The sequence below is a fragment of the Artemia sp. Qi Xiang Cuo genome, chromosome 12, assembly GCF_049724085.1.
Source record: "Artemia sp. Qi Xiang Cuo chromosome 12, ASM4972408v1, whole genome shotgun sequence".
Taxonomy (NCBI): domain Eukaryota; kingdom Metazoa; phylum Arthropoda; class Branchiopoda; order Anostraca; family Artemiidae; genus Artemia; species Artemia sp. Qi Xiang Cuo.
The window spans coordinates 25,084,816-25,104,207 of record NC_142805.1 but is presented as its reverse complement, the minus strand read 5'-3'; the positions used below and the strand labels follow the sequence as shown (position 1 = coordinate 25,104,207).

The following is a 19,392-nucleotide window of genomic DNA, read 5'->3' as shown; positions in this document are numbered from 1 at the left end:
GTCAAACTAAAAACGAGCAAAAATTAACATAAGTTGGGCGCAAAACCCCTATGCCTTCCCAAGGCCAGAAAAAAATTTGTGCTTTACTGAAAAAATACAAATGAACGTGCATTGTCAGTTTAATATACATATACTGATACTTAGTAATCAAAATGTTATTATTATTTGATTTATTAAAGTTATAAAAGTAAAAATATTTATATTTTTTCAGTAAAGTGCAAATTTTGTTCTGACCTTGGGAAGGCATAGGGGTTTTGCACCCAACTTATGTTAATTTCTGCTCGTTTTGAGTTTGACTCGGTTAATTATTGTAATAATTTAAAAGTAGCTAAAAGTATATAGCTAATACTTTAGCTATAATTTTTTAATGTCTAAATCTTAGAAATAAACTGAAGAAAACTTCTTTGACGCACCTTTAACAAATATTACATATGGGTGTGTTAAAGGCGTGGCCTTATTTGAGAAAGTCACTTAATTATATTTTCAAAATTAGGAGAAAAGATCGAAAGAAAATCGAAGATTATTTATGGTCCTGCTACTTGTTTGGTTGGCTCTTGCCAGGACTATAATTAAAAATCAACTCAAAACTTTAGGATCAATATAAATAATCATGTGAGATGTTAGATTCTAAACAATTTGCAATGGCAGATTAAGATGCCCCATTGCGTTTCCCAAAAACAATATTTGCTAAACAGAAAATGTTTACCTGGCAGAATATTTATGGGATTACCTTTGGTAATTTGGCCTAAGAAGCTTATCTTGCTGGGATGCTAATATTCCTATTCTGTAACTTGCGTCAAAGTTGTGTTGGAAAGTGACTTTGAAAACTTAGCGTCTTTCTTTATGATTCCGTGATAAATAGGGTTATCCCAATTACCGTACATTATAGGGGATTTGTAAGCGCTAAAGTATTTTTCTGTATCACCAGCGCTTTCCCTATGTCAACAAAAATTTCCTATACCAACCGTACTTTTTTATGTCAACAGTGGTTCTGTATCACATCAATTGCTTTGGATGACAATAAGCATTTTTATAGAGAAAAAGAAACTATATTGTTTAGATGATCAGAAAACTAAGCAAGTGCGTTCGTGGGTACATCAAAAATGTTTCTATTCTAATCACAAAAGTAAAGAGATTAGTATAAAAATTCTATTCATCTCACTTACTCACCAAGGAAGCAACAGAGACAATTTGGCTTGGGTTGACGTACAACATAATATTGACAACCCTAATTATCATTGCTGTTTCGCTACCTTTACTGCCACTACAACTTGCAACAGCACTAAGCCACCTGGTGCCAACACAACTGTGTAAGATTCTCATCGGCTACCTCTGGCTGAAGAAAACTCAGAGAGCTCTTCCCAAAATTAAAAAAAAAACTAAAGTCATCGAAACATCGAAGTAAAAAAACCTGAAGTCATTGAAACCATGAAAACATTTGTGCTGATTCTTTCTGGCAACAAAATTATACAGGTTAGTTTAAAATCTTTAGGGTATGGTTATTAAAGAACACAGTCTAAGAAGCATAATTCATAGTATGGCTACCCTATCTCCTCTTTGAATATGCTATTATTACCACAACTACAAAGTTGCGTCAAAGTATTAATAGCGCTAATCATTGATTCAATATCCCTATCGTAGTGTCTACATCGGCATCGACACATTCCGTTTTCCCAGCTTACAGAATGCCCTCCACCAATATCCTTTTCTGCTGCAAAAGTACGAATCGGTTTTGGTGGAGGGTATTCCACAGACGGGGACGTCTGTGTCCAACTATTTATTGCTGACTGTTCCCCACAATTCACTAAGAGATCAAGTCGTGCATATGGATCATTGTTTGGTTTTATTTTATCCATTTGGTTTAAACAGCTAAATCGAAACTGAGCTATTTGAAGTGGCTGAACTGGAACAATTGTAATTTGATAGTATGGTTAACTGGTTCTTGTCATGTGACGTGATTGAAAACCCTTTTGTTAAAATCTGGATTACATGAATTGGGAAAAATACTCCTTTTGTCATGAAATTATAGTCAATGAACATTGACTTAGTAAATAGCGATGTCTCTCCTTCAATGATAAATCATATAGAACAATTGAGCGTGTAAAGCACGGCAAGGGGTCATTTTATATTCTAATGCCCTTTTAAGAGCTGTAACTCATCGGAATACATAATTCAACTCTTTCAATGCCCTATTAATGACATCGGATCAAGAATTCAAGTTAACTTTTTAATCAGAACGGCTGAGAGGTTCAAAAAATGTGTGTCCGTGATCAATGCAATTCGAGGAGTTCGAGTCAAAATTCTACAAACAGCCCATTCTTCAGAGTATTAATTGTAGTACAGAGGTGGAGATTTCACACCGTGTATAAATAAGAGTCCTGCCAGAATTTTCAAAGTGAATGACTGGAGGCCAGAAAGTGAGCCAATGGGCATATCACATACTGTCGAAATTAGAGTCAAGCGAAGATTTCCGATTGGCATGGTTTTAAGTGAGATCTTCGTGTCTGTGCAAATACATATATGTATATATATATATATATATATATATATATATATATATATATATATATATATATATATATATATATATATATATATATATATATATATATATATATATAGATATAAATATATATAATTATATGTATATATATATATATATATATATATATATATATATATGGATATATATGATTTGTAATCAAAAGCTCATAATTCCAAAAATAAAGGTACACTGTCCTATCAATTGAAAAACAATTAGATTAACATGAACATATTCATTTAGTTGGGAAATATTTTAAGTCATATCAAAACGATAATAACTGTCAATAATCTAATAATTTTCTTGCCCATAAATTTATTTTTCAATTGGCAGACAGGTTCAGATTTATATGGCGTTCTCTGTGGCGCCAGTTCTTATTTAATAGCATGCTACAGTTTTTGCTTAGAATTAATCGTTACAAATATATTTGACAGCTTTGTTAGAACTGGAAGCATGTATATACGAGTTTATTTGGGGAGGGAGCAGCGCATTTTAAAAAGGAGATCAGGGTCGTGGAAACAGCTAACACCTAACAAATTGTATTCTTAATATCGGTGATTTGTTATTACGGAGGAGAGCTGCATCTAGGGGGCTCCAACAAAAGTTTCTTAAGAGCCGATACACAAGGTTTTGATTCACCGAGGTCAGCAGGTGTTTAGTTTTTCGTCTTATGTCGTCGGCAATAAGTAGCTAATAATTCTGAACGGTAGGAGATGATTACAGTAAAAAGGAGAGAGAGCTAGGGAGGAAAAATTAGGAAGAAAGAGACAAAGTAAGAGGAAGTGAGGGGGAGAGGATGAAAGAAAAAAAGGGAGATAGTAAGGAGTGAGGTGGAGAGAGGTGGAGAGAGAGAGAGAGGGAGAGAGAGAGAGAGAGGGAGCAAGAGAAAGAACATATTGTCTGAAATGCGCTGCAGCTAAAAAAGAATAAAATGATAGGAGGATCACCTGAACATTTTTATCGTCGACCAGCTCATAAGACTAGCAACGTAGTTGATTTTTTTTAACTCAAAGAGCTTATATAGTTAATATTCATTGTCAACAGGGATTCAAAGAGGAATCTCAGAATTCCATGCTTTTGCAGCACACTAAGATGATTTCCCAAAATTTCATGCCGTTTGATAATTCAACTCTAATGTCGATTTAACATAATGGCGATTTAGTTAGTCAGGGAAGTTCTAAAAGTTAAATAGAAATTAGAAAGAAATGTAAAATAGGCCAAAGTTTCCTTACATTGAGTTACGCGTTGCATCTATAAAAACTGGTGGTACGGTTCTACGATTGCTAGTACCAAAATACTTTCAGAACAAAACACAAGATATTCAGCAAATTTGATCAAATTACAAGTTTTGAATAAAAACAAAGCACGCTCTAATAGAAACACAAATGAACCACCAGCACACTGGTGCAGAAGTTTGGGTTGATTTGCCAGAAATAGGGTTTTGGGCTACTACTACTACTACTAACAGCTCATTATAGCACCCCAAGAAGTTCCAATTTCCTTTAAATCTTTTCTAACGACCACTTCCTATCACATTCGGGGATGACCTGCTTTTCGTTTGACCCTAGATAGTTTGACGAAAGGGACGATCTTTGGCACTACACACATCCACATTCACAGAATGTGTCATAGTCATCCCAACCTTTTTCTCATTGTAGACATAAAAGGTGGAATACAACCACATTTTTTGCACAGCTCATTGTTTTAAATACGGTCAGTCATGCGGGTACGATTGGGGGAAGGTTTATACTTACTCCGAAATGAGTAACATTATTCAAACAAATGTATATTTTGACTATATGACGACCACAAAATTCTTCGAAGTAATTGAGCCCCGCGACCATCCCAGAAATGAGTTGGTTGCCTCCCATCCCAAATGAATTTCTGGCAATCTACCTGTCAAAAAACTGACACCATTAATTGATAGAATGGGTACATGGTTTATTTCTGTCTTGAATATATATATTTTATTTTTTAGGATAAATTGGTTGTTTAGTCTGGCGTTTATGGTTTGGTTGTTTTAATTGTCTGTCTCTTTCTATAACTTTTGTTTCTTGTGATTAAATAGCTTTCTTTCAATGGCTACATTTTCAGTTCGTTTATTTTCTGTTTGCTTTCCCTTCCGGCCTCGGAGACTTCTCGAGAAGGCTGGGAAGGAACGTTCACGAGTCTTTAATTGCTTTGTGAACGTAACAGCTGATCTTGTCGGATCCATTCGATGGACTTTCTCAAACAGAGTCTTTAAAGACACGGAAGTTCAGATCTCCCGCCAAACAGTCTTTCCTGAAAGACCTTTCAGGGAGGCTTGGACTTTTCCTGGAGTGCGAAATTTAGAAAGAAGTAATAAAACAGGGCATTTGAAGTGATAATTATTTTTGGGACGTGCCAGTATAACATTCGGGTGAGGGTCCAGCTTTGATAGCCAACTTTATTTGAAGTAATCTACATGGGGATGCTCTGAAAAAGTCTTAAGACCCTCTTTAATATTTAAAGTTAGTTTCAACTCTGAAGTTTCAGTGAGTTAAAGTGAACTTCAGTATGAGTTACTTATCTAACATGCAACATTGACATTTTAGGTGCGAGAATTATGTAACTGGTTGCAAGAGTTACAACAAAAAAGGTTTGGATATGTTTCAAAAGGATAATTACGGCTACGCCCGGATCCACATTCCTGTATTTAGGTGACTATCAGCTCCTACGCCTGCTGATTAAGCTTCCTCCCGAGCTTCTACATATTCCAATCAGGTGTGTCCTAACCTCTTTCAGATAGGAGGGCAGGGAGGAGGGGGTCACGTCTTTGGAATTTAAAAGAATTTATCGAGATTTTACTAGGAACTTCATATATTTTTAAATAATTCTCCAAACTTTTTTCGCAGACAAGCCTTTGCGTCGCATGAGCAGAATTTCGGTGGTTTTCTTTGGCAACAATCCGATATATTCCCAAAAAAGCACTGATGTTTGGTAAATTCTTTGAACTTTGACTGGCGTGGCTTCACTATGCCAGCCTAAATGCTATCAGGTTATTTTAACATTGATCCTGTGAAAAACAGGGGGGATGGTGGCGATCCTACATTATTACTTAGGGACAGTATTTCAAAATTACAAGAAAAATAGTAAAGCGAGGTGATTTACAACCAGTAAAACAGAAGGAAAGTCAAAATTTTGACTGGAACCATTGCTCGACCTCAATCAGTGCCTAAAGAAAAAATACACAAACCTCAGTATAGAAAAAAAAAATACAAGAGAAGAATCACCTTCTCATTTGAACAGCAAGAAGTAAAACCTCTATTTTATTTTTTGACTAAAGAGTATCTTTCTGTTACTTTTTGTTTTGCATTTTACATCATAAGCTTTGCCACTTTTTTTCACTTACGCAGGGACGTGCGGAAGAGGATTAGGGGCCTCGTCCACACCAAAATCCTAAACTTTATCATTCTCTTTGAGTCTCTCATTCAAAATATCGAATAACTTCGAATCCGTTTTCCCTTTCCCTCCCCTTTAGAGCCTGTGAACAGGCCCGTCCTTCTTATACATGTAATTTATTCTTATTCATGGGTATAGGCATAGGCACCCATGATATCGATGAAAAGACGCTCCCTGTCCCTCAAGTGTGCTGCTGCCATTTTCCAGTGGGGTTGTATGGACATGTCTGGATTTTATAGGTCGAGCTGATATGTTCAGCAGCGTGTGCTCTTAGTTGTTTCCTTTGTCACTTTTCCATTGGATAATATGGTGGGCACAGGGTTGCCACCTGTGCCCACCTGTAGGATGAAAGTGTTATTTTAGCACTATTCCATCATGTATGGCATTACAGCATTTTTTTCTCTTATATGAGCCAATAGAAAATTTAGACATAAAATACAATTACAGGACGTTTCTCACATAAAATATATGGCAGAACATTGTTTATACATGGCAATATTATAAATACATATAAATACGGGATATGTGTGTGCACGTATATTTTTCTCTTCGGCGCTTTGATAAGCTACATTTTCATGGATAATTTTTTATTCCTCTAAATTAAAAAATTAAAAAATTGACCTATAAACTAATCTAAGTACACTTAAACGGACCATGTACGTGTTTTGGTGCCAGCTGCGACAAGCATAAAATTTTCTTTACTTTAGCCCCGAAAATCGCTGTGTAGCACGCAAATTTGGGCAGTTACAGTACTTTAGGAACTAACTGAGGGGGAAACCCTGATGCCATTGGAGGATGGAGTGGATTGCTCTTTCATCCGCACAACATGTCATAAGTGTCTCCGTTTCTGAGTACGGATCGTGGCAGTGACTAGAGAACGCGCAGTTTTCCTTACAATAAAAGCTTATGTTTTTCGGGAAACTTGTGGATTTTTAACGAGCCAAAAGCTGTAACTTGCACCAAAAGGATTTGTATCATTGGATTCATTAATTTCAAATCAGTCCGTTCACCAAGCAAAAACTATGATATTACTTAGACTTTTTATTAAAGAAGGATTTAAACTTGCTTGAAAAACATAGAAAATACTTACTTCTTTCATTTTCTGATGTATTTCTAGCCTGTTCTTTAATCTAAGAGAAGTTTAACACGATTTTCAAAAATATAATTTGATATACGGGGAAACATGAATCCTAGATATCGAATGACAGCAAAATTGCCATCTTATGTTGAAACAGTAGAATCATACGACTACAAAAATATACCAAGTAACTGCATAAAATACTTAAATGAACAAAATAGCACTGGTTCTTAAACTAATTCCTCAGGGACACCACAAGAAACTTTTGAGGGTGAGCGGAAAAGTGGGTAAACAGACATTATTCTGCAATTCAAATAAGACTAAAACCAAGACAATGCCAGAAGCTGGGACAAAAATGGGACAACTTTGACAAAATAATTTTACGAGCAAAGAAATCGAAGGCATTACAAATATCCAGAAACAAAATAGAAGGAATTAATCTGGGATCCGTTTCAAAATGTAGGAAATTCAAAAATTTCCCACAACCATGGTCAGCTGAGAGCTTAATTATGGAACCAAATTGAAATCCTAAAGGATTTCCAAATGCTCAAATATTTGACTGCTTATTCACTTTATCCAAGGTATACTCAAAAAGTTCTAGCTTTATGCCTGAAAAATGAACATGGAACGAACGCCCAATTCGACATACATGTTGAAAATTAGTTCGTATTGGAATTTATTCCAACTGACCATTTAAAGAATGTTATTGAGTCATTATGTGGTCAGCTTCTAGATCGTGATAAGTGTATAGAGCTACTGGCTAATTTTGATGAAACATACAGTAGGGGAATCCAGATACATGGCTATGGAAGAAGACCAAGATTCCCAGTTATGCTTCATAATCATAAAAAATGCACTGGCCTGTGAACCAAAGCAACTTCTGCTACCGAAGGTTACCACTTAAACACCAAGTTCTCTTTTCACCGCCCAGGAGTTTAGAAATTGTTCGAAGTAATCAACATTTACATTGCCATTTAAAGATTAGTTGTCATTTAAGCACAAAACAACGTTAAGGTACCAGAGGAAAGCCCAGAGTTATTACTGAAAGATCACTTTAAAAGTTCCAATAAAACCAATCAACTCAAATATCTTCAGCAAATAGCCCATTTACAAGTTTCCTAATTTCCAATTGTATTTCTAGGAAGCCAGAAAAGAAGCTTATACTATTTAACCTTTTGATAGGCAGCGCAGCAGCGCTGCCTAAGTAAAGAGCGATGTGGGCACTATGTATTATTTACTTATTTTTTTCGGTTTGTTTGGTTTGTCTTAGCCCAGGGCACTTCGTATCGAAGGAGTTGTCATAGAATTTTTGAAAATGACTCATTCGATTGGAAATTGAAAGGGCTAGTGCCGTTGTTAATAGTCGAAAGTGATTGCAGAGCATCTAAACCCCCACCCACGCCCACCATTTCCCCAATCACGTCCAATAAAAATATTATTCAACCTTAGCCATTTTGTTCAACGTAATTGAAAGGTTCTGAAATTATATCTTTGAGAATGAAGACCCCCCTCCCCCAGCCTTCAGGGCAAGGGCTGTAAGTTATGCCCTGAGGTTATATAAGAATTATATAGAAAGGGTGATTGTGTAAAATTTGGAGGGGGGCTCATCAAATTGTTAATCAGAAGTTCTAGTGCCCTTTTTAAGATTCAGAGTTATCGGAGCGTGGATACCCCCCCCCCCACACCTCGTATTTTTCCGAAATGTATCTGATAAAAAATTTTAGATGGCCATTTGTTGTCGTAGAAATTTTGAAAAAGATTCATTCGATTCGAAATTGAAAAGCCTAGTGCCTTTTTTATAAGTCAAAAGGAGGGTGCAACTAGCACCCTCCACCACCCACCATTTCCTTAAACACATCCAATCAAAACTTTGAGATAGCCATTTTGATCAACGTAATTGAAAGGTCCAAAAATTATGGGTTTAAGGATGACAACCCTCCCCCCCCCACAGCCCTCAGGGCAGGGATTGTAAGTTATACCCTAGGGGCATATAAGGTTTGTATAGAAAAGATGATCGTATAAACTTCGGAGGGGGCTCATTGGATGGATACTCAGAAGTTCTAGTGCCCTTTTTAAGATTCAGGGTGATCGGGGGGGGGTGTAGTCCCCCCCCCCCCACTTTATATTTTCCCGAAATGCATCTGATAAAAATTTTGAGATGGCCATTTGTTGTCATAAAAATTTCTAAAAAGGCTCATTCGATTGTAAATTCAAAGGGCTAGCGCCCTTTCTATTAGTCAAAAGTGATTGGAGGGCAACAAGTCTTCCCCCCCCCCCATGCGCATCAATTCCCAAAATATATCCAATCAAAATTTGGAGATAGCCATTTCGTTCAGCGTAGTTGAAAGGTCTAGAAATTATATATTTGAGGATGACCCCCCCCCCATACAGCCCTGAGCTCAAGGGTTGTAAGTTATGCTCCGAGGGGATATAAGGTTCTTATGGAAAGGGTGGTGGTAAAAACTCCAAAATGGGCTCATTTGATTGGAAATCAGATGTTCTAGTGTAGTTTTTATGAGTCAAAGTGATCGGGGGGCAGCCACCTCCCCCCACGTCGTATTTCCACAAATTCATCCGATTTGAATTTTGAGATATCCATTTGTTTAAAAATAGTTCAAAATTCATATAATGAGGCCTTTGGGGTTGACAGAATCCCCCAGAGTCTGGGGGTAAGGATTTTCAGTTATGCCCCAGGGGCATGTGAGGTTTTCATGATAGGGGTGGTCATTTGAACTTTAGAAGAAGATCATTTAATTGTAAATGTATAGTTCTAGATCCCTTTTAAGAGTCAAACATTATGAAGAGCAGCTAGCTACCCCTCCTCCCTAAAATCCTCTTTTTCCGAAAAATATTCAATTGGAAGTGTGAGGTAGCCATTTTGTTACCAATAGTCCAAAAATCATATAACAATGTCCTTTGGGTGGACACAATCCCCCAGAGCCCATGGGCAAGGGTTGTAAGTTGTGCCCCGTACTCAAAACGAACAGAAATTACAAATAATAGCCGAGTCAAACTCAAAACGAGCAGAAAATAACATGTGTAGGGCTGATAACCCCCAAGCCTTCTCAAGACCAGAACATAATTTGTGCTTTACTGAAAACAAAATGCATTTTAATTGTTTTCACTTTTTTTACTTTCATAAATAAAAAATATCAAAACTTCAAAGAATAAATATCAGTATATGTCAATTAAACTGACAATCCCCGGTTATTTTTTTTCTTCAGTAAAGTGCAAATTATGTTCTGGTATTGAGAAGGCATGGGGATTATCAGCCCTACTCATGTTAATTTATGCTCGTTTTGAGTTTGACTCGGTTATTATTTGTAATTTATGTAATTTGTACTCGGTTTGAGTTTCATTTATTTATCGATAGTTGATTATTTTACTTCATTTCTGCTCATTTTTGGCTAAATGAGTTTTTTTTTGTGGAAAGATTTTTTGCCAGTGCATTAATTTGGGTAATATTGCATGCCTATTCAGTTGAACAGGAGCCGAGTTATAAGTCAGGTGAGTTGTAATCCAACATGGATTGGACTGCCTGTGTGCGTTGAATGGTGGTTGAGTTAAAGTGGGGTGAGTTGTACGGCGGTTGTGAGCAGGGTTACCAGCTTGCACACTTTTCATGTGAAATGTACTCTTTTTTTTCTTTGCTCTCTTTCACTCCACGGGCCAGATATTCACTCTTTTCGTCCATTATTTGCTCTTTGCACTCTTTTATGAGATTATGATAGAAAAAGTATTAGCAAAAAAAAAAAAAAAAAAACCAGCAAATTAAAGGATTTAAATGCAAAAGATAGAACAGCTAACCGGTATGATCTCCGTTATATCTGCCTGGGCCGTCCCCCAGGCGAACTTCTGATATTTTCAACCCCTTGCGAAGAAATATATCAAAGTATAAAAACAAGTGAAATGTGGTAGATTCATCATCAAATTTTATAGAAGGATGTTAAAAGCTGTTGGGTACAAACATTCTTCTTGGAAATAGAAAAATGAGTATGTAACATGCAGTAAGGCGTTGGAGAAGCAACATCCATAACAAACCTTTTCAAAGTCTACTCTCAAAATTTTGCAAAGACTTTAGAGCTATGCACCATTTTAAAACACGAATGACCCATCTCTGTTTGTGACAGCCATCTCTCTGAAATAAAAGTCTCATCTTACCAGCTAGGGGTCCAAAAATTTGCTTTTGATGGGACCCATACTATTGATATGACATAAAAATGTATATTAGGAAAATACAGGGTAGCCTATAGTTGTAGTTTAGATACTTCTTGCTATCTCGGAAAGCCGTTGAGCTAGGTGAATGACACTTTCAGAAATGAATTCAGGGCCAAAAATATTGGAGTCAATTGAAAATGACAATGAAAAATGGGTGAATATTGAGTAGTTCATATCAATAACCTATGAATAAAATGAACATACCACTCGATGCCTTTTCTTATGCTGTTTCCGAATATAATAATCACTTTTGGCGCAAATTCTTTTCACCCCACCCCTATATACCAATTCAGGGTGTATATTTGTCCTGAATTGTAAATGGTGGAAATGACGCTAGGACTGTTTTCAGAAAATATTTTAGTTTTAAATATTGTATTTTAATTTGAGTTCTCTTATATTCTTTCTTTTTCTTTTTTATTTGTTTTGCTGAGGACGGCCCTTTGGATATAGGGTCGAAATATTTATTTAAAGTTACATTCCACTGTCTTATATAAAAAAAAAATTCCCTATTGTTCTACTTGTTGTTAATGATGGAAAGGCAGTGTGGTCTTCGTCGCTATTTACGTATATTTGCACATTGGGGAGGGGGGTGGGGGTAATGTTCAAACTTACCTCTATAGACAGAAGTGCACCATGAATCCAAATTTAACATTCATTTGCGCGAGAATGGCCTTCCTACTACTTAACAGGATGAATTTATTCCCTGATGTTTCTAGTGTAGAAATTAATCTCTTTTTTTTTTTACAAAGGAAGAGAGGGTAAACAAATATGTTATTGTTTTAACTCGCCTGTTGTTTGGACTTGCATACTGTCCATTGTGTGTCAGTTATATTTTAACCTTTAGTGTTCTATAGGGTGTAATGGAACTTATGATTCTGCAATTTATTATTTAAACACTATGCTTACAATAGATTTGGATATACAATTTCTTACTTATATTGTAACTCGTTTGATTATTAGTATTATTAATTTATCTGTATGAGTTAAAACCTACCCGGAATTTTTTGCTGTTTTGAAGGATGATAAATCCGTTTTGCTTCTGCTTCTTTAAAGAAACTTAAATACTGATATTTATAAGCAATCATGCACCGAATCTGCGATCATGCTATATTAATGCCTGTCCTTCTTTTAGAATCGCAAGGTTTTCGTGATGTTTTCTATGGTTTCTCGTTGTCTGTTTTTGTTTTTCAATTAGGGCTCTATTTGAAGTTTTGGACTGCTCCTAAGTCAATTTCTGTGTACAAGGTTGAACTTCTGCCTGTATATTCTCATATTTCCTCACGTGCGGAGGTGTCTTCCTTAGATCGTCGTATCCTCCTAGGTTTTTTTTTTTTATCCTTTGAGGTAGCACATGCTTCTAGTTGTAAAAAGTGTAGTTGTTTACAGCTACTATCCTTGTTGCTGTAAAAAGAGATTGTGGTTTATTGCTGTTTATGCGCTGGGAACTATTCTTTGAAGACATTAGACACAAATTGGTTAATTAACTTTAGTATTCTTCAAGAGTTTCTATTTAGTTATTTAGGGGCTCTGACTTCTCCTCGATCGACATTGCAAATGTATTAAAATTAAGTGTTGTCACTTGTATCATTGAACATTTTTGCAAGCTATTGAAGTGGTTTTTCTACGGTAAAAAATTTAAATTTGCACTTCTGTGTTGTTGGGATATAGTACAGTCAATATAAGGTTTGACCGCAAACAAATTGCAACAGAAATGATTTTTACACCATCTTGTAGAAAAAAAAACTGTACAACATATCAAAAGTTGAGAAACCTAGCGGGGTGCAAAATTAGTGTTTTTTAGAGTTTTGTGTTTTATTTTTCGTTTTTAAGCCTAAATTTTCGATTTTCTCAAGGCTTAGAGTTTACTTCATGGGAAACACAATTCTGATGTAGTTTTATGTGCTGAACTCGAATATTACATCAGATTTAAGATACTGTGAACCAAAAGTGTTTCACATTCATCACCATTCACGAAGTTTGCGATTCTATTATAACATAGTCGTTTGACCACATTTCTTGAGTAGTTTTATGCGATGAACTCGAATATCACATCAGATCAAGGATATGTTCAACCGACAGTGTTTCACATTCATCACCAAAAGGTTTCTTCAAAATAATCAATCATTTCTTAATGTATTAACTGACTAAAATCACAGGTAACAAAAATCACATTGGTAAAAGGCAGGCAACTTTTCAAATGACTTGCGACATTAATCACTGGCAGTGTAGTTTGAAACTTCGTCGTCGAGATCGTCGATGAGATCTTCTGATTTGGGAGAATTATCATATTCTGCTCCCTGACAAGTTTTGCACGCGAGAGTGCAAGACATGCCGTTTCTGACACAAGTGCACCGAGCAGAGGTGCAGTTTGAACGGCAGGAACACTTAAAAATCTTAAGAAGTTGGGGAGGTGCTGGGGGTAGGTCCGTCATCACAGGGTATAATGTATCATTTCGGTCCTTCCAGCCCCACTCTTGAGGGTCCAATTCTAGATTACGGTCGTCATTCCAGGTGTGTACCTGAAAGTAAACTCTATAACTGTGAAATGCTGCAGAGTTGGATGTGGGAGGTAGCTGCTCTGGGTGAACAAAAGCCGTTGCTGTGACGAGCTTTCTTTCGAAGAGCTGCTTTCGAAGCTCGTTCAGATTTCCCCCCTTCTTTCCACCATATATTATAAGAAGTGCGTCTTCTCCGGCTTCCTTGACTTCGATTTTTGTTGCTGCCTTCTTCATAAAGACCTTGGCAGATGCTCGAAAACTTTCGTCTTCTATCACTTTTTTCAGGGTAAGACCTTTTCCGATGTTGTGGAAACGTGATGTAGAATCACACCCAAGGAATGCATGGGCAAAGAGGATCAGACCACATACTTCTTGGCCTAATCTTTTTTTCATTTCATGAACATCCAAGCACCTTCGCTCTTTATTTTTCTTTGGCTCTGGGGCGAAGTACACCTTGTTAGTGGAGACATCACAGTGGTAGCAGAGAAGGACCAGAAGATCCGTATCTTCTCCAATAACGGCAGTTACCTTCTGTTTAGCTGATTCAATAGCAACTTTTACAATAGGCACGTCTGCATCACTGGGGGCTTGGACTACAAAATAGCCTTTTTGCCGGAGATGAACTGCAAGTGCACTAATGAATCTTGACTTGTTTTTCTTGTTCCCGAGAAATTCTTCTTTCTTAACTTTCAGACGCATGTCATTCGTGAAGAAAACCTCGCGACCAATCGTTCGATTACGATACGAATGGGCCATATCTTTGATGAAAGGTCCACTATCATACCCATTGAAAACAACAGTTGCACCAGGGTACTTCCGCAAAATATACAGAGAGTAGCTCTGTATGATACCCGCATACGTGTCATTTTTATCCATGGGACTGGGTGCAATAGAGATCCACCGTCAAGTACGTAGTGTGTCCCGTCGTTCAGCACACACGGAATTTCTTCGAGTTTGCATGCAAGTGCAATGGCCTTGGCGAATTCAGCCTTGTTCGGTACTCTCGGCATAAATGAGCTGTCAACAGAGCAGCGGGATACGAACAAAGTTCATACCGGAAGCACTCCGATTCAGGAAGTCTTATCCTTTTGGCTAACGCAATGAAGCGTTGGAATAGCAAAGCTGGATCCAGTCGCTTGCAATCTCCTCCAGCTGTGTGTTTTGTTGTTATCTGGACTGCCTGTTCCTTTCTTCGGAAAACAAAATCCATCGCCACTTTTCCAGTCATAGCATCAAGGATTTTTAGCCCGACAGCCTTCGCACAGTCAACGTTTGCAGATTCATATGCAGTCAAACCGGTAGCAATGCTTCTAAGCTGGGTATCTCCTCCGAATGGTGAGCCATTTTCAAAGTACTTGACCATCGACTGCGTATCCTTGAAGTCTCGTTCTTGTCTGGGGCCTGCGTTCTCCTTGTGCTGCTCGCTTGTCCCATAGAGAAATTGCGTCAGATCTTCCATTAGAAGGTTAACAGCAGAGCAGGTTGGGCGTACTAAAACCCACAGCGACCTCTGGGTTTCGGTCATGCCCATACCCCTAGTCAGTCCGCCTGCTTTTTTCAACGAGCGCATAAGCTCCTGTTCAATAACTAGATCCGTCGACAAGCCAGCCCAATAGCGATCAGATCGTCTGACGACGTGCATTCCTTGTTGGAATGAACTATGAGCAGTAGGATGGGTTTATTCAAGCTTCACCATCTTCTGAAGGTATATTCGGCACGATTTGGCATAGTTGTTGTGACCACAGGCCACAAGAAAAGGTAGAATTTCAGACACAGACTTTAGGTGTAAGTCCCAAAGCCCCATCCGCTCAGCTTTGATGAAAGAACGAAGTATCCCAGCAATATTCATAAGCTGAAACCACAGCTTTGAAGTTCTGTTCTGAGACAGATCAAGTATCTTCTGGTCAACGAAACCTTTGATCCGCTTGAGTGCAGGATTTTCTTCAACCTCCGTCATTGTTGCCTCTCCATTCATTAGCTTGCTGTATAGTGTTTTAAGGTCTGCAACTTCTTTGGTGCCTAACTTTTTTTCAGGTTCTGAACAGAGATCATCGTCAAATAACTCGGAGAGCAGCACGGCATGTAGAGCACTATCAACTAGCAAGAGACCTCGAACAGCTTGTGAAATAGCCTTTCCGTTTAGGAGATGGGGAACTGTGTTTGGGGCATATGCAAGCTCCAGGACTTTGCGGAAATCGGATCCTTCCATTGTGTATTCTATGCACCCAATAAAGCTAATGGTTGTGTGAAACCCACCAAGTTTCAGAACTACTGCTGAGAGCTCACTTCCTGGTTCACTCCCAGTTACACGTATAAAAAGAACTGAACTGAAAAAGGACAAATTCTCCCCGCCCGCTAACCGCAGCACGCGGTGGGGGTTACTAGGGGTGGTAAATGAATTTTTCCAACCAATCCCAGGGCTCCTAATATACTGGCCAATCTCCCTAACTGCGCACTTTTTCCCTCGTGGTGAATTAAACACGTACGCAGTTAAGAGGACCCAAAATAGCGTCAAAAAATAATAGGAAAATTAACATTTATTACAAAAGGAAGGAAAATAATTAAGGGGCCCAAAGAAATGAATCTGGGAGGGACATTTATCTGACAAAACTGGGACCAAGGGTTCCAACAACGACAATCTTACAATTTACGGAAATTTCCGAAAATATAGTGTTCAGTCGATAGGGCGACGTTATTCCTGACTTCATTCGCCCCAAAGGACGAAAAAAGGGAAATATGGCCACGAAATACGAATTTCTTGTTTGGTGATGAATGTGAAACACTAACGGTGGGACAAAACTTGAATCTGATGTGATATTCGAATTCAGCACACAAAACTAGTTCAGAAACATGTCTCCCATGAAGTAAATGCTAAGCTCTAGGATAACGGAAAATTTCCGCTAAAAACAACAAAAAACAAACGGAAAACGCTAAAAAACACTTATTTTGCACCCCGCTGGGTTTCTCAACTTTTGATATGTTGTACAGTTTTTGTTTCTCTACAAGATGGTGTAAAAATCATTTCTGTTGCAATTTGTTTGCGGTCGAGTCCTATTTGACGCTAGATTGACTGTAGCCTACTAATGAACAACAGAGAAAGACCTTTTCTCTGATTCACATGATCTAAAATACCCCTTTCGCAGAACTCTCATCTCATTCGCATTTATTCATATTCATTAATGTGCTCAAACTTAATGTACTCAAAGCAAAGCAGTACATTCCCCAAGCAAGCGGCTATCCACTTTCTGGGAATGTCCCAGAAAATTACTCATTTCATATAAAAATTGGACACCAATTTACAAGAAAAGGAAAGAAGAAGAAAATCTAGTAGAGGAAGAAGAAGAATTATTTTGTGTGACTAAGAATGATTTCGCCCTTATTTTTCGCTGCTAGGGTACGGTCACAGTTTATAGAATTAGCAGTATGATCATTCCCTATCTCACCCATTATGAAAACCCGGACCGGGGTGCGAGTGCTCCAGAGAACGTTTTTGCAGATATAAACATAAGCGGTATCAGATCTTTTCGCGGGTAGACAAGTCAGATTTCTCTTGGACGCGAAACTTGGCTACAACGTTGGAGCACTAATTTGAAGAAACTAATTTTAAATTAATTTATTCCAATGCATACATGAAAATCGGTAGTTAGTAGTGTAATGTTATTATTAGATGTTTTTAGGAATTAAAAATAGGTTTCGAAGTCTCAAGTTGGTTTCAAAGGCATTTTGAGAAAGTTTCTGCCAAAATACGGGTTCCAGGGTACTTGGACCGCTGATGGCAGATCAAATGAGAGGAGTTGTTTGTACGCGCCGATATAAATATATATATATATATATATATATATATATATATATATATATATATATATATATATATATATATATATATATATATATATATATATATATATATATATATATATATATATATATATATATATATATATATATATATATATATATATATATACACTACGAAAACTTTACGAAAAAATTAGTTTTTTTAAAGAAAAGTAAAGGCCATATTAAACTTCAGATCAGTAGAAATAAAATTTTCTGAAAGTTCCCTAAGAATTTTACGAAAAACACTTCTTAACAGACGTTTGGTATTTTCTTGGATAGGGCTATTATGGCAACTTTTACCACAAAAACCAATAATTAGAATCCAAGTCCTAAAATTGGTCTCAATCAGGAACCCTTATCGCTATCTAAATTCACAAAGTGCAAAGATTTTCAAACAGAGGTGTTTATTGTTTAAAGTTCAGGAAAGGTCTGCCCATTTCATGCGAAAACATTGATTGACAACGAAAGTAGTCTTATCTAGAAAATAAATATCGTAGAAAATAAACATCACGACGTGAAAAAAAATGATAAACCATCTAGTGGCGGATCCAGAGGGGGGGCGGCGAGGGACGCGCCCCTATAGTAGTCTAAAGTAGCGTAATTTACCTAATTAACGCAAGTTTGCATTAATTAAACTTGCTCCTAACGTAAGTTTGTCGGAAAATCATTATCCAATCAATTATTTAGAGGTTGATCTAAGTAGGGAGTTCTCCTAACTTTATTTTAAATACGTTTGAAAAATGAAAAGGTATTGATCGTAGGATAATTCGTAATGATTTGTAAATGGCGTAAAGGAGGCCCTAGACGGTCAATCATTTTGATCAAAAGTTTCCACCATTCGATTGACGTGTGCTTCAATCAACCTTCAGTCGAACCTTCAATCAACCCTTCAATCTCGACCAAAGCTAATGTAACACACTGCTTTGGATCAAAGGGATTGAGTCATTCTAAGTTTCTATCAATCACTGTCAACGCTTGACTCAAGAGTCAAACAGGTTCCTAGACGGTCAATCCTGCTTGAGTCAATCGATTGACGGAAGATTTTGATCAAAATGATTGACAGTCTAAGGCCTCCTAAAGTGGTCAGAACAGTGGAATGTTTTTTCTAAAAGGCAAATTTTTGACTTGCACTCTTTTTGAACAACTTGCACTCTTTTTTTTACCTTGATTTGATCTCTTTTTTGACGTTCGCATTTCGCAACCCTGATTCAAACAGTTCGTTGTAACGAACTGTAAGTAAGGAGCGACCCAGCTCAATGGTAACCAAAACTATAAAAAACAGAATTTTGATATCAATAGATACATCAAAAGAATTGGATTTTTATGCTGACTTTAAATATTTAAGTTTCATCAAGTTTTACCCATCAAAACTTAGGAAACTGGAAAAATTTGCCTTATTTTCAAAAAAAGGTGGAAGCACCCCCTAAAAATCATACAATCTTAATGAAAATCACACCACTAGATTCAACGTATCAGAAAAACCCTACTATAGACGTTTAAAGCTCCTATCTCCAAAATTGTGGAATTTTGTATTTTTTGCCAGAAGAAAAAACACGGATACATGTTTTTTATTTTTTTTTGACGGATGATCGTATCGACCCAGTGATTCTAGAATATTGCAAGATGGCTCATTCGAAAGGAAATTAAAGGTTCTAGTGCCCTTTTTAAGTGACCAAAAAAATGGACTACAGTTAGGCTTATTTTCCACGCTTATTTTTTTCCGAAGTCACACGATAAAAATTTTGAGATGGCCATTTTGTTCAGCATAGTCAAAAATTTGATTACTATGTCTT

The 19,392-nt window shown here is 37.1% G+C and overlaps 2 protein-coding genes across 2 annotated transcripts in view; one reads left to right on the top strand and one right to left on the bottom strand.

Annotated features, from left to right (window-relative positions):
- LOC148945912 (transmembrane protein 120 homolog) overlaps positions 1-19,392 on the top strand; it is a 545,739-nt gene that overhangs the window by 21,712 nt on the left and 504,635 nt on the right. The window lies entirely within an intron of this gene.
- The window catches only part of LOC148945919 (uncharacterized), a 75,877-nt gene continuing 57,745 nt past the window's right edge, over positions 1,261-19,392 (bottom strand). The window contains exon 3 of the mRNA XM_089097780.1: positions 1,261-1,355. Coding sequence (XP_088953906.1) covers positions 1,283-1,355 — 73 coding nt within the window. The 3' untranslated portion in view covers positions 1,261-1,282. The remainder of the gene's footprint in view (positions 1,356-19,392) is intronic.